Source organism: Melanostigma gelatinosum (assembly GCF_949748355.1).
Source record: "Melanostigma gelatinosum genome assembly, chromosome: 3".
In the NCBI taxonomy this organism is placed as follows: Eukaryota; Metazoa; Chordata; class Actinopteri; order Perciformes; family Zoarcidae; genus Melanostigma; species Melanostigma gelatinosum.
Genome location: NC_136636.1, coordinates 8,727,976 through 8,744,429, shown reverse-complemented (window position 1 = coordinate 8,744,429; position 16,454 = coordinate 8,727,976). Strand labels below are relative to the sequence as shown.

At 40.8% G+C, this 16,454-nt stretch overlaps 1 protein-coding gene across 1 annotated transcript; it reads right to left on the bottom strand.

Moving 5' to 3' along the window:
* Window positions 1-14,894: 14,894 nt before the first annotated feature.
* Window positions 14,895-16,318, bottom strand: drd5a (dopamine receptor D5a; the record flags this gene model as incomplete). Its single annotated transcript, XM_079297264.1, has 1 exon — window positions 14,895-16,318. Exon 1 carries the CDS (start codon window positions 16,275-16,277, stop codon window positions 14,895-14,897), a length of 1,383 nt encoding a protein of 460 aa, XP_079153390.1. The 5' UTR covers window positions 16,278-16,318.
* Between the last annotated feature and the right edge of the window lie 136 nt (window positions 16,319-16,454).

Genomic DNA, 16,454 nt, shown 5'->3' with positions numbered 1-16,454 from the left:
GAGGGCTTACAGTGAATAGACACAAACTAGCCTCCAGCATCCCAAGGAGCTGTCACATTGATGCAGTACATTGAGACAAAATGTTCAGAGCACATAATTCCCTGGTCTCTCCAGTTTCCTTGCGCTGGAGTGAGAAAAAAATGTAAAGGGTCCCCTTATAGAGCAAGCGATAACCAGAGAGGTCTTTGTTATGTCGAAACTTGCACCAGAGGCATCATATACGGCCCTTTTCATCGTGTGTGTGTGTGTGTGTGTGTGTGTGTGTGTGTGTGTGCGTGCACGTGCGTGTGCATGAGTCTCTGGAGGATGATAAGCCAGGGATTTAGGCCATGGTTTTCTAGGTTATACCTAAAAGCCACCTGTCCGTCTAAAACACAGTCGGATGATTTAAAACATTATTACAGAAATAAGTGCTCATGTGACTGGAGAGGAAATCTCTCTCTCTCTCTCTCTCTCTCTCTGTCTCTCTCTCTCTCTCTGTCCCAAAAATTAAGCCAGAGCTTTCTGCTGACTGTTTTTCTGGAATAATTCTTTAAGTTGTTCAGAAATGCAGGATTAACACCCACCAGGCGCTTTTGGAAGAACGTGCTGACAAACTGCAACTATTAGCGTACCAAAGAATCCAGCCATTAAAATCCTCTGGGCCTGTAAAGAGACGGAGCTAAATGTGGAGGATTTGCTTCACTATAGGACCGCTGCCAGTCTCTGTGCTGGCACACAATGCAAATTTAAACTCATTAACAATGAACTCCATCTTTTCATTTTAAATAAAAGAAGTTTTACTTTTTAGACTTACGCTAATAACAGTTTTGAGTTTGGCATTGATTATATATTTATGACAAGGATCTCAATGGAAATGTACGACCGATGCAGAACAATTTGATGAAAGCAAAGCTAAACTCAGTGCTACTTTCTCTCACTCAAGCTGCCTGATTATCCCGCAACTTTGGAGAATTCACATCAGTAGTCAAAGCCTTAAAACACGACAGAGGGAACTTAAAAGGGAGGAATTCCATTGGTGTTTTTTTTTTTTTAAATGGGATGTGATTGATGAATTTTTAATGTGGTGGCCATCTTACTGAAAACAAACCAGACAATTACGTTTCAGTCGAAAAAAATCAGTTGTCGTATCTTAAAACAGTCTAAGGTTTTTCATGTCAACAAAATAACGAGATGACTCATAGTGGGAGGTTTACTTCGAACATATTCATTTCTTTGTGCTATTGGTTTATTACAGTCTCATTTTGTTTATTCATGAGTTTATGCGGGCACAATGCAGTCTGGTATATTGGCACATTAAACCTGAACAAAGGCCAGCAACATACACAATGCCCTCTGCTGCTTTACACAGGATTTACACACACATGCACACTCACACACACACACACTGTCACACAATGATCGAACAGAATCCACAATCAAACAGTGAACACAAGGGAACAATTCTCAATGTGCAAATGACTTGCTGGTGAAAGAATGGCAAAAAACAAGTCTTTCATATTCTTATTAACAACAGGAACACACACACACACACACACACACACACACACACACACACACACACACACACACACACACACACACACAGACACTGCTATTTATTAAAAGATGGACTGATGCTCGGGGCTAAATTCTTCCTGAAAATATATCTTTCTTTTTCATCATCATGCGCCTGGGTGCCCAAGAGCTGTTTTGACCCTGCACCGTAAGCATGAGATTGCACTAGACATCCAGATTTGCAATGCAGATTTTCCGCCACAGGATCCAGCGGCGCGGCTGTGAAGGACACCCACAATCAATGTAAACTGATTCAAATTGTTTTCACACTTCTCTCATTTATTTTGCCTTGGCTTGGTTTTTCACAGCACCGTGGTCAATTTCTGCCTGTCGCTTCAGCCACCCTCAGCGCTGTAACAGCCAGATGTGACATGAATTCAACTGCAGTGATAAAATTCCAATTTGTTTGCAAAATGAATAGAAACTCCAGCATACCAAGCTTCACCACTGAAAAATCCACTGACATCCTAAACCTTTCAGTGCGCAGAAATAAATCTGCTTTTCCCACCATTCAGTTGCTCGGAAATTCCACAGGATGGGAGGATTATTAATATTCCATTACAGGCCATCGCATGAATGTCAAGGTGAGTACACGGGCATTTCACATTCACACACAATGTTGGGGATTTTGAACTAGAGGGACAGGTGTGATTTGCACAGCTCAGTCTCAGCTCTGCATGAAGTGCAGCAGAGAGGATCTCTGAGAGCACAAAGAGCAAAAAGTGCATCTGAGCTGCCAAGAAGGCTGTAATTGAAGTTCTCTCTCTCACATTCTCGAAGACAACTCCTGAAAAGAGGCATCCGAAACAACAGTCAATCAAATTCTGCAGTTTTCCTCTCCAAGTTTCCTCTCCAATGTTTTTTTAATTTTAGTTCTGCTCTGTTGATGTGTGTACGGTACTTATTTTGGCAGTAGTACCGGCCCAAAGAGACATCATTAATGTTTGGCAAACATCAATGTAGCACCAGGAGTGATTGACTCTTTGGGAAACCTTTCTACACACCTTGCACTTCTGTCATTGTTGTTTCTGCATAAAGTAAAGGAACATAATTATAATGTGTGGGAACTATGTGACTATATTTGGCGTTTTAAAGAGCAGCAATTATGCACTGCAAATATTTGCCTGAACAGCAGAACAGAGACTCTCATAATTTGATCTGACTTTAACAGCTGTTTTCCTGATAGTTTACCGCAGAGAAGCCCACCGACCAGGTGTTGACTAAAGTTAAGTTCAGATAAGCAGAAGGGATTCTGAAAGAAAACAGTGTCAGCAGAAAGAATCTGATGTTCTGTGAAGTAAAGCTCATAATTCCTCAGAACTACCCGATGCCCACACACTGAAAAGATGCTGTGATTAGTGTTTGAAAAAGTTAAACTCTTAAAACTGTCTTGTAGAGACAATCATTTAAAAATGTATTGAATTACAGAGTATGGCATTGGAAATAAATACTTTTTGTTTTTTTCCAAAACGCTCATTTTACTCCGGAAATTTGTAAACCTACAATGAACTACAATAAAAAAAAAAACTGAAAAGATGAAAAATAAATGACAGAGTGAAACGACATCTGTTAAAAGGTGCAAACAGAGGAACAGATTATTTCTTAGGACATAAATGACTTGTTTGTGAGCCTCTGTGTTGCCTGGTGCCTCTGATATATTTGAATCTGATGTTCTGGAGACGTCCTCTGACTGATGTGGCACTTCCCTGACCCTCACACAGAGGGACCACCAACATCAACAGAAAATGTAAGTTCCTTGTTGTAGCTTTAAGTAATACTAGAGTGTAGAAATACTCTGTTACAAATAAAGGTCATGCATTAACTCATGTAAAAGTACGAAATGATTAGTATTAACATATACTTAAAGTAGGCTACCATAAGTAAAACTACCGGTACTCATTTTGTGCTTTTCAGAATAATATAGCCAAAATGACATTGTTAGATTATAATTCTTATAAGGCATTTCATACACTTTTGTTCTTGTGCATTTTGTTTTAGGAAGGCGGAAAAAAGTTGCCACACTCCAAACTCTGTAAATGCCAAATATCATTGTCTTTCACTTACATATGGCGTACATCTGTTTATGTACTGTATGGATGTTTTGATTTGTCTGATGTCTGTCAGCAGTTTGTGTGTTATCTTTGTAAGCAAGACAGTCATCACCCAAAGCTGGTTTGGCATGCAGCAGTTCCTGAAACCTGAGACCGTCGGGTATGATTCACTGGAAGAAGGTGAAGGAGCGCTGAGAATTTTAATACGACACCATCCCGACACATGCACTTCTATTTCTGATTACATTTTTGCTGCTGGAATATTGAGACCAGTACACTGACTGGAATTTCCAAACTACTTCGTCTCAGTTCAAAATTTAATTGTGAGATTATGTTTCTTTGTGAAACATAATCTCACACAAGTGTCAACCCTGAACTCACTCTCATTTATTACGTGCCCATCAAGTTTGCTTGGCCATTAGTCGTTTTTCTATCTGTCTCTGAATGAAAGTCATGGCCTACAAGAAAGAACAAAGTACTCATCAGTTGGATCTCTTTGAGAAGTGGATGTGTGCGTTTGTTTCTGGTGTTCTTGGAGTGGATTTGCATTTTACATTTTCCGTTGTCGCATTTACATCGTTAACATAAAATTCACTTGACAGCTTGATGGAAACACTGCACTGTGGCAAAAGTAATATCAAGCTCCACTTTCCAAAGAAATGCTCTGCTCTGCTGTGCATGCTATCTGTATAGTGGCACAGATGAGAAACATGGAGCTTATCGAAGCAGTGGAACTTTTTTTTAAATCTAATTTCCATCTTATATCTTTCAATTTTTCCGTTGCTGTTGCGTTTAACTTATTCTTCTGTTATGTTACTCTGAAGCTGATTGCGTTTCCTGCGCTTGTTGTGAGAAAAATGACAAATAGAAGAGCTCTCAGCGCCTAAAGATTTATTTAAATCTCTCTAATAATTTAAATCCCTACAATAAGTGGGTCGACTGTGGCTCAGTGAGAAAAGTGAGTAAAAATACCTCCACAACATCAAGTACATGTTACCCCAGTAAAGGGACACATTTTCTGGGTAAAGTACCTCCAGAACACCTCCCTGGACCTCCCGGCAGCAGGGTCGGCCTTCAATCAGAGGATCAGAGGATCGATCCCCGGATCCTGTAGTCCGTGTCGTTGTGTCTTTGGGACACAAGACACTTAACCCCAGATTGCTCCTGCAGGCTGTTCCTGCGGTATATGAATGGTTAGAGAGTCCTGATGGGCTATTTGGGGCCCTGTGAGTGATCTATCTTTATATAAAATATTATTAGATTGTTTAAATACTGATGTATCAAGCAGAATTTTACTGTTGTCGCTGCTTGAGGTGGAGCTAGTTTTACCTTATTTGTATACAGTTAAGTAGTTTTGTCCAGTGGTTTCCATCCTAGGGGTCCCACTCCCTTCAAAGGACACACCATGAATCTGATGATGATTAATGGGGCACGAAGGAGGGAAGTATTGCACCTCTTTGACCTTCAAACTGTTCTTCAAATCAAAACACTGTTATTTAAATCAGTTTTTCCACTGAGAAGAGTGCTGTGAAAGCGTTGCGAGTGAACCAAAACACTCAAGTTTGTTACTGATGGCAACGGCAGAGTCTGTGATAATTCTCTGCGGCTTCATGCAATTACACATTATTATTTGATCCATTTGTTGTCAAAATAATATTGACAATATCCTTGACAAATTGACAAATTCCTTTCCTCATATTTGTATGCTACTCTGACTTCTACAAATATAATAACAGTTACAATTGTATTTGAGATATCTGAAATACAATTCTAGGTATCTTTAATTACATTCTTTGGAGTTATGATTCAAAGATGACATATCAATCATTTAATTGTGACTGGTCAGAATTGAATTTAAAAAATCGAGAAGTCCCCTTCTGATATCTTTAGCTCTCGGTCTTGCTCAACCTGTCGGTGTTCATTTTTTAATAATGACCGACTCCCTGTAACTTACTTAGAGTTCCAACTAGTGACATTATGGATACGTCGAATTGGAAATAGAATATGTCAGAATTGAATTATACATTTGTGAAATCGACTTTGAATAGAAGTCAATGGTAAAGTTCAATAGTTGTAATGAAGTCACAAATATCTACAATGAACATTTCCACTAAATGAATTGTGGATATCAAGAATTAACATTTTGACTGACTAGTCAGAATTACATCAGCTTGGAATTCTAACTAGTCAAAAAGCAATTGTTGATATCTACAATTGCTTTTTCCTCTACTGATTAAATGTTAAAAGGGTTGCCATAGCACCACAGAATCAGTTACACACCGCCTCTACTCTCCGTCCGCTCCTCCACCCCCCTGCTCCTGCTTCAAATGATGACACGGTTTGAGAAAGAGGCCCCTGCTTACTTTGAGAGAGGATTCTCCAGGAATTATTCCACATTTAATTTGCTCCCTATAGCTGCAGGACCAAATTAATTATTTATATTGTAAAAATATATAGTATGCTCTTTCTACCTGGTATTTTTGCCATATTCTTGGAGGGGTCACAAGGTCTCTCATCACTTTCTCTGACATTGAGGTTGGTTGAATAAGTGCACCTTCGTCCTCCAGAGACCAGTTTATTAACTTAATAGACCAGCAGGGTATTTGTTTTTCAACGGTAGATGGTAATTAGTTTTTTATTGAATTCCCCAAAGACTACCCTCCATCAGGGAATGTTGAGCTGTTTGTCAGTAGATTAAAAAATTACTCGATCACTATGGGGACCGGGGGAGACAGGATACAATGTGATTGTCAACCTCCCGCATCTGCAAACTGCATGCTCGGTTGGGTTGGTACCCGATACAACAATGACACCTTCAAAAGTGATCCTGTAGGACTGAATCAACTGGCAGGAAATTGTCTCTGATTATAATTGCATGCATGCAGACTAATCAGCCTTTTAATTAGAAGACTTCGATCTAAACAATCAGTGCCTGAATGGAGTTTGGAGAACATGATAAAGTGAGCTTTTTGACATGATGGCTGTTCTCGCAACCTCGTTATACATCTCCGGAGGAAGAGCGTAGAAGTGTGCTTGTTGTTTTGATTCTTTCTAATTGTTCCGGAGACGCCGTAAAGCTGAGGTCCACCACAAAAACTGCTGGCTCAGTTATGAGTGCGAGACACTCTTGCAGATGCACAGAATGAGGAGAACATGTAAAGCAGCATGTATTCACCTCGTCTCAAGGGTCACGCATTGAAGCAGACAGTGTTCCTGAAGATTCCAGAGACATGCTCGCACAGATGTGTGAAAAGCAGGGTTGAAAACCATTATCCAGGAAAATAACCTGTTCTCTTTTCTAGTCTTTCCGACCACTCACAGCGCTTTCACACTACTTGTCATCATTCACCCACTGATGGCAGGGGCTAAGTGCCACATACATATCAGACTAACTCATTTATAGGAACAGCTACGGGAGCAATTTTGGGGTTAAGTGTCTTGCTCAAGTACACATCGACATGCGACGAGCGGAGCCGGGGATTGAACCACCGATCCTCTGATTGAAGGATCTCCTGCTCTCCACAGTCGCCCGTAGAACTCATACAGTATGAAAGAATAATGAGATTAATAAGATTAGTATTCAGTCTGTCCCAGTTTCTGGTATAGCCTAATAAGCCACACATGAATAATAACTCGTCTCAGTAGTGAGATGAAGTCCTATGTTGTGATAAAGAATTAGGCTATAATGCAATGTAATCATTTCCAATTTACTTGTGTTAGAAAAAAAGTACATTGACAATTTCAGGTAATCTCAAACAAAAAGTTATTTCATCAGAACAATTACGTACACGAGTTGAACTTTTCACCCGAATGTGCAACATCATCCTTCAAGTATAGGCTGTTATTTTAACTTTAATGACTGATCAGGTGAAAGGTCCCTTAAAATGTATCATTTTTCAGCAAGGAAAAGACAGAGGAAAAGACAGGTGGTCTTTGAAGGCAGTGAACAGCATCTTTGAAGGCAGTGAACAGCATAATAAGCAGGAGGACGGACTGTTATGGGAGGAAATAATTCAATTTAGCTGGATAACTTTGGTAAAGGCAGGGCTAAGCTTATTAAGAGCACCAGCGGGATTAGACTTTCTCTTGTGTCACTGAAAATATCTATGCATTGATCTGCAGAGGGGAACCTTAAAGCAGCAGCAGAATCAATAATTACAGATCCCTTTCAGTTCCCTTCAGCCGTGAAATAAAATGAGCATTGCCACAACTAAAGCTGTATGATGTCAGTGGCAAAAAAATAGAAAGCACAATAGGCGACAGAGCACAGGACTTTATTTCAGAAACCCAAACCAAACTGTCCAAACTGTCTTATCATTGGGTTGTTTGGCACAAAGCTATTTTCATGCTTTCTTGACATGTTAAACATCTGAAAGTCACTAACATGTTTGGTGAGGGTAAGATTTTTTTTATTATACAGTATTGAAAGTAAAAAAAGTGTCTATCGATTAGAACCTATAAAATTGTGTTAGATACAAGCTATTATGCGACAGTTGTTGAGACTATTGAACTGTCTGAACAACTGCTAAATGGATTGTCGTAATTTGGTGCAGACATTCATGTCCCCCTGAGGATGAATTACAGTAACTCAAGTGATCCCTTAATGCAGCGACATTGTTTGGATAATTGAGACGAATCTTCTGTTGCATTTTGTGTAAACAGATCGTAGCACGGAAGATGAGTTTGGTCGTTTCAAAGCAGCTGTAACAAAGTCTCAATCCTCTCTGCTCATAAGTCAACTCTGTCCATCATCACAGGGTGAAATTGGACCAATGAGAGACCACCACGCATACAGTTCCAGAATAATGGCGTTCATGATAATGAATACGTTTGCTTCATGGCAGTAATTGCTGTCAAATGTATTATTGTCTCATTTCAGGAAAGCACCATCATGTTTGCCTGCTGTCAACCCGAAGAGGACGACCGGACCTGGTCCAAGTCATAACCTTGGACAAGATGGCAGCTGACCTCACACCTCTTCAGGATACAGACATAGTGATAACCTTTTTGAGGGGTTTTATGTTTCTGCAGTCTCACAAACCGGCTACAACTGGAGAAGAAAATACACCAAGATGACCAATAAAAGATACATTCAGTGGGGGAAAAAAACGAGGAGACATTTAATTATGCTGTGTGGTTACTTTTCATTGACAAGAAGCATTTTTAAATGACATTGTGATATGAGGGACTGATTTAATAGATAAATAACCAGTTCAAACTAATGACAATAACTGAGTACATAATTAGCAATCAGTCTGGGTTGAGAGATCTGTTCAACCCCTAAGTGCCACAAATGTGCACATTAGCCCATCATATGAACCTTTCTGCAGAGCAAGCGATCCTTTATCACTGTATGACCGATGATAGGGAGGAAATGTCGAGGGGTGCTGAGTCATCATTCCCAGATGATTGATTTACAACCACAGGAAGTGTTAAAGTTGGTGGGCAGCAGCTCTTTGTACGACAGGTATTCAGTATTCAGGCCCTCTTTCTCTTCTATATCTCTTATTGGTCAGCGGGGAGCATTTTATACCTCATACAGTAAATGTCTTCATCCTTCCCATAAAACTATACAACTCTTGCCTCATTGCCTTCGCTCTTATATAGAGTCTGTGTGGGTCATTTTCACAGTGGTGCTCATGATGTCGCATGTCGATGTGTCCTTGAGCAAGACACTTAACCCCAAAAGTGTTCCCGTAGTTGTGCCTACGGTGTAGAACTGTGATAGACTCTGAATTGTAAGTCGTTTTAGATGAAAGCGTCTGCTAGATGACTGTAATGTAATGTAATGATGGAACAATTCGCTGACAGCATACTAAGGCCTGGCCACAGAATTTTCAGCCTTGGCTGTGTTTAATATTGTCTTTGTGAACACTTTTGTATCTGATAGAATGTAATAGAATGCCCTACAGAAGCTCATTGCATTCATCAAAGAAAAAGACAATGTTTTAGAAAAACTTTCTTGCAATTTTAACTTCAGTACATCAAGTAACGATGACTTGGTATCACATTATTTCTTGCTGAGCATCTCATGATTACGACATGGCATCTCATAATTACATAAAACCTATCCCACTACATTATCTCATATACAAAAATGATATATTGTAATTATGAGACGATGATCTGTCAGTTTTCAGTGTTATCTGAATAGTTACAACTCAAAGAGCATCTTCACACAGATCACAATATATTGACCTGAACGATCCCGATGATGAAAGATCCTTAAACGTCAATATCGACGGAAAAAGATTAGCGTGTCAAGAAACAAAAGGCAGAATTATAAGGACATGAATCCAAAAAGCGAAATGCTGTTGACTGCTGTCATGACAGGTTTTTCTATCTTTTCAGTTTTTTCCGAATAATTTGCGTATATCAATTCAATATGATTTTAATTTTAAAATTGTGTTTTTATGGACTTTATGATCATGAGATATAAAAATGTTGAGAAAACCAATCTGGATCTTTAAACTGTTTGCTTAAAGAAACATTCTATTATATTTGTTGATAATGCATTTTAGCCTGGATTACTAATTCATTCCAGCCAAATGTGCAACAATATTGCAATATTGCATTTTCACCCATAAAACTGTCCATATATATTATAATATATTTCATTATGATGAAGCTCACAGGAAAAAGAAGCAGAGTCGATGTGAGAAAAGAGGATGTAGCAAAGCAACAAATCCTCCAAACATTGTCTTTGAATATTTGCACCTCCTACATAAGCAGAACAGAGCAGAAGGTTTTATTCTGACCACATGAGAGAATGTGCATGCCACTGGCCTAACATACGGACTGGACCAGTGCCCGTCCAGTCTTCCTCTCCATTCTAGCTCACTGAAAGTAACTCACCACCACAGACTGCGTCAGGGATAGGAAGCAAGTGGGATGGCACAGAGAGGTGAAAGAAGTTTCAAAAGCAAAACGTCTGATCTTCAAAGCTGAACTGTTCTTATACAGATATACAACAATGTCTTGGTGACCTAAATGAAGTCTCTGCTTTAACGATGCAGGTCGAAGGACTGAGCCTCACTCAGACAGTTTCTTTTATCACGAGAATAAAACATGGAATCATTCAAATGAAGACAGAGTTGAAATAGTCCCTGTGTAAAGTGAAACATGGAGGTGTAGGTTGTGAGGTGGTGGCGGGACAGGTTACTTCCAGGTCTGTCATGGGCTGTCTGATAATACAGGTCAAGCCTGATTTACAGTAAGTAAGGGCTTCATTTACTCAGCATTCATGCAGCTTGTGAGCTCACAGCTGTGTCCCTCATGTTCACTCCGCTCCTTTGAAAGGCAAATGAAAGAGGAAGCTAAACTGCCTTTCTGCTTTTCCTTAGATGATGAAAACCATTTGAAGATGAAAAAAAAGAAAAGAAGGAAGCGTGCAGAGAATTGAGAAGAGATAGTTTGTTTGTGTGTGAGTGGGGGACATAAATCTGTTTACACAGTCACACAAATCAAATCATTGCATTTTAGGGTGAAGACTTGGTGAAGGTTATAGGTTAGGGCAGGGGTCAGCAAGCTTTACTGTCCAAAGAGCCATTTTGCTCTATTTTCCACCAAATAAAATGTGTCTGGAGCCGCAAAAGCTATTCGATATCACAGCTTATATACGTTTTATATATAGTTATATTACATATACAAAAACTATAGTTTGTTGTATTTATGAAATAATAGAACAAGAATAAAGACAATTACTGACATTTTATTTATTGTTCTAAGCAGCTTATAATAAGCAATTAAATGGCAAGAATATTTTCATCACTAAAAAATATAATCAAAAACAAATCTAAACTTCTTCTCATTTGAATTGTTGTTTTAATGCAAATCTCCACCATAGATGACTTAAACAAAATAAAAAGGACGATATTGAGATGAACCAAGTGAAAACTTTATCTTATTTGATGAAAAAGACGTTTGAAAAATTGCATAATATGCAGATAAAAAAGGTAATAAATAGCAGTATATCACAAAATGTTTAAAATTGCAATAAGATCGTATCACGACTTAAGTATCGTGATAATATTGTATTGTGGGGCCTCTGCTTCCCACTCTACTGGTAACGGTTAGCTAAGTCTCCAGGAAATGAGTGTGTGTGCGCAGTGATTCTGATGAATGTGTCCTGACCGATGGTGTAACCCCCCCTAAGCCTGCCTCCACTTCCTCTGCTGCTCTCCTGTCACGGCTGAATATCGAGGTCAAACCACCTTTCATATCTCTGCTAGGACCAAACGCAGAAGACAAGTCAACACCTCATCCCCTGGGAATGCTGCATTCTTTCTTACTCTCATTTAGTCAATGAATGCTCAGAAAATGCCTTGATGTGCATGATGACATATTTAAAAAATAATGATATTTCGTATCACCTCTTCGGTTTCAGTTAAATGAGGTCAGCAGCAGCCACATGCACATGTTCCGGTATTAGAAATTTATAATGCTGACCTTCGATTAAACCCTCCATATTAGGCCAACTTTTTAAAATGCAGTGTCAAAGTGGATCCATCCATCTTCAAGATTTGGTTAAAATTGCGCCAGTGTCATCTTCAGTCTTGAGTTTAATCACAGTTCAAAGAGTTGTCGCTGAGATATCACTAGATTTCAGGTCTGACTGACAACTAGATCTACAGATCCTTCCCTCCTTCTGGAGAGACTTCAATTTACTCCATACAGTATATACTGCAGTCCTGTGGCCTATTCTTGAGTATTCCCATTTGATTCTACTTCAAGCTTCACTCCACTGCATTTCAGAGGGACATAATGCTACCTCTTGCTTCACTGCATTTATTTTCATGTATGTCCCAAGTGAGTTCAATCAACTGACATCACTCCATGAAAAGCCTCCAACACAGTGCCTGTGGCATCCCAATCAAGTCATTAAAATGTGTCATTAATTCACCTTGAGCTACATCAGTAAAATGCTGATTATGCATTGATGCTTCATTGTGAAGAATCTATGAATATAATATGTAATATTCACTCACAGGGAGCATTTTCTGCAGGACAAGTATTTTTGCCTTGCTTGTAATACTTCTTCACATTGCTGTGTTGGTACTTTTACATAAAAGAATACTTCACATATTCAACAGTAACCTTTTAAAAAAAGTAAAAAAAGCGATGCCGCTTAACCAGAGATATTGTTTTTTGCATTCCATGCTGTCTTCTTCCTTGTACAAAAGTGGCATCCACATTACCCACAATGCAACTTGATCGCCGTCAATTTGATCGCCATTTGGAGTGTGTTATGCTCGTGGCAGATGCAGCCATGTGCTGTAAGTTTTGTATTTTTAATTTGCAAACGTGTAGTCCCTGACTGACTTCACTTGAGTCTCCACAGCCCAGCATAAGGTGATGTGTGGGTTAACGCAAACGCGTTGGCTCAGAGAAAGTACACACATAGTTAAAACAAATAACTTGGCGCCCACGATTGAAATAGCCAGCATCCAGAATAAAAGTACATTTCAGGCAAATGGTAGCATATAGGTTGAGATACATTTATTTAGATATTTGAATATTTTTATTCACAAAAAGCTGCATTTCATCTTTCAACCTATACTAAGACCTGACGCAGTGAAGGCATTTTCACAAGGTTGGTTTTATCTTTTGCTGGCAGAAAGACTGAACTGACTGATGCTTTTGGCAGGTCAACAACATGTTTTCATTGAAGCTATTTCACTGGGTTTCCATATGAAACTTAAAGACAACTAAGCCACTGTGCGTATAAGTGCTGGTAAATAAGGAGACTCTGAAGAACACTGCTGCTTCTTCAGGGTGTTCCATTTTTATTACACATACGAGCACAACTGTCTCTTATCAGCTGGATTCAAGCCTCTCTCCCCCTGCCAGAGGAAATATATCAGCTGTCTGAACCTGTGGAAGACAGGTCATTCTGAGGAAGTGTCCTGGAGGAGCAACAGCCTATACAACACCACATACACATAATGTCCCTATCTGAGTCCACCGGGGAAAGTTTGTCCCTTTGTGAAACCCCATTAACTCTAATGTGACCTTCAAGAAGATACCAGAGCACTCTGTTCCTGTCAGCATGATAGCATTTTATTAGACAAATGATGACACACTTCACTGTTTAAAGGACAGTCGCATACATTCAGAACAGGTCATCTGTACAGTACAAAGATAGAGAGAGGTGTTGGAGAGGTGATGTTGACCCAATAGCCTTGTGTGTGTGTGTGTGTGTGTGTGTGTGTGTGTGTGTGTGTGTGTGTGTGTGTGTGTGTGTGTGTGTGTGTGTGTGTGTGTGTGTGTGTGTGTGTGTGTGTGTGTGTGTGTGTAGGCTTTGTATAGTAACAATTCCTCCAGTTGATGAGACGCTGCAGCCTTATTATGTCGCAGTTATTGATTCACACCTTGAAATCACCTCGACAGCCTGGATTCTTTCTTTTCTGTTGCACAGTTAGGTTAGAGCTGACTGTGGTTGATAAACAACCATTCAGTAGTGTTGGCCTCAATGACAAATGAAAGGTCACAGAAAAGAATCACAGTTTTAGAAAAACCTCTGGTTCTGTTCAAAATTCTTTGATTTGTGTTCATGATTCCTGTAAACAGGTTTACTTATTCACGTTCATATACCATTACGTTTTGTACATTTTACATTAGCTACATCAAAGCCATCTGAGCCTTCATCATATATGGTGCAGAGAGGGTGCTGAGGGAGTCGTTGCGGGGGGGGGGCTGCAGTGGGTAGATGCATTTTGGCATCATATCATGTAACTTCATACAACACATTCCTTTCACGTCTCAAAACTCTTCCTTAAATAAGATAAGGCGCTGAAATGACTGCATTTGAGTAGAACTATCTTCTGTAAGGCTCCCCTCAGTTTATTAAGCAGCAAAAAGTTTCCATTTTTACAAACATTATTTTTTCCTTCCAAGTGGATGGACATGAGAAGCGGACGCTCCGACTAAAGCCTTCCGGCAAACAACAGCTTCAACGACACCGAACCTATAGACAAATGAACACAGACTTCACTTGTCATGTAAATAAACACCAACACTTCACTTTGTTTTTTTCACAACAGGACGACAACATCACATGTCATACATGACGCAATGCGGGGGCAGGGTGCCTTAGGTGGCAACAGGGACGTATGCGCCCTGCTGAAGTGTCCATGAGCAAATCACTTCATCCCTCATCAGCTGCTCGGCTCAGTGGACCCTGAGCTGGGGGCTTCTTGTGTTGAACAGCTTCCGGGACAAATGCGGTGAATGAGCGATGACTTATTATCAATACATCCAAATACGCACGGGGAGACAGAGTTGGAGTCAGCGTAATCCGTTGGGTGTGAACGGTGACATCCTGTCAAGACTGATATCTGCCTCACAGTCCTCCAAGTCACAAACCGAGTCGGTGGCGTTTTCGTTGTTGTGAGAAAACTGTGAAATCCTGTCGAAAGTCTCTTCATGCTCAATACATTCAACCACGTTGGGGATCATGTTGACATATGCATTCGCAATTTCCTGGTGGATGAGGGTGTCATGATTGTATGAGACCAGCTCGTTGCTGATGTTAACAGTTTCCACTGGTGTGTTGGAGCAGAAATTGCGACAGCCCAAGAGGCTGGCGAATGCCTTCCTGAACTCTGCGTTGAAGGCGTAAATGATGGGGTTCAGGGAGGAGTTGGTCCAGCCGAACCACACGAAGACATCGAAGGTCGTCTCGCTGACGCAGGGCAGACCCGCGTCCCGGTCAGTGGCCGGTCTGTCGCAGAACGGGACCATACAGTTTAGGATGAAGAAAGGTAACCAGCAACACACAAAGACACCCATAATCACCGACAGAGTTTTGAACACTTTGGTTTCCCGTTTAATCGACGTTTTCAAGGTGTTGTGGTGTTGGCACTCAATTCTGTTTGTCCTGCAACTTTGCGCGTGCTCTGCTGCTCTCTCCAGGGAGGCTATTCGTTTTATTTGTATTTGTGCAATCCGGTATATTCTGGTGTAAGTCACAATCATAATTGCCACGGGAATATAGAAACTTATGAAAGAGGAGGATATAGCATACTCTCTGCTCAAGCTGGAGTCACAGTTTTCCTCTATATGCGGACTCGTGGAAGAGTTGTGCGTCCCAGCCACGTCGTCACTGCTGGCTTTGTGCCAGTTTAGCTGGACCGGTATGAATGAAATGAGCACAGACAACGTCCAAGTGATGCTTATCATAACAAAGGCAACTCGCTGGGTCATTTTCCTCTCGTAGCGGAAGGGGCTGGAGATGGCCCAGTATCTATCCACGCTGATGATGCAGAGGTTGAGGATGGAGGCGGTAGAGCACATAATATCGAAAGCTACCCAGACGTTACAGAACGTGCCAAATGGCCAGTACCCCGTCACCTCTGCCACAGCTTTCCAGGGCATCACCAGGACGGCCACGAATAAATCCGATAGAGCCAGGGAGACGATGAAAATGTTGGTCACTTTGGTCCGCAGGTGTCGAAAGCGCAACACCGCGGAGCAGACCAGGATGTTCCCCAGCAGGGTCGATAGGATGAGCAGGGACAGCAGGCAGCCCGTCAGCGTACGCACCGCTATATCCTTCCCCCCGTCTTTTGTTGCCTCCGTTTCGGTGCTGTTCAACATAATCTCTCCGAGGGGTGCCGGCACGGAGTCAATCCCATGCACCGATGAGAGATACTTCGCTGGGTTCTCCATGTGAGTGGCTCTTCAAGTAAAACTGCAGTCCATTGCTCCGTGCGCGGACACGGGTGCAGTCATCAGCCATTCACCATATTCTCCCCATTGACTTGCTCGGCTGCCAGCCTGGTGTGGAGTGCAAAATAAACGGAAAGATATAATTGATCGCCTTAAAACTGTGCCGAGCGACGTGCC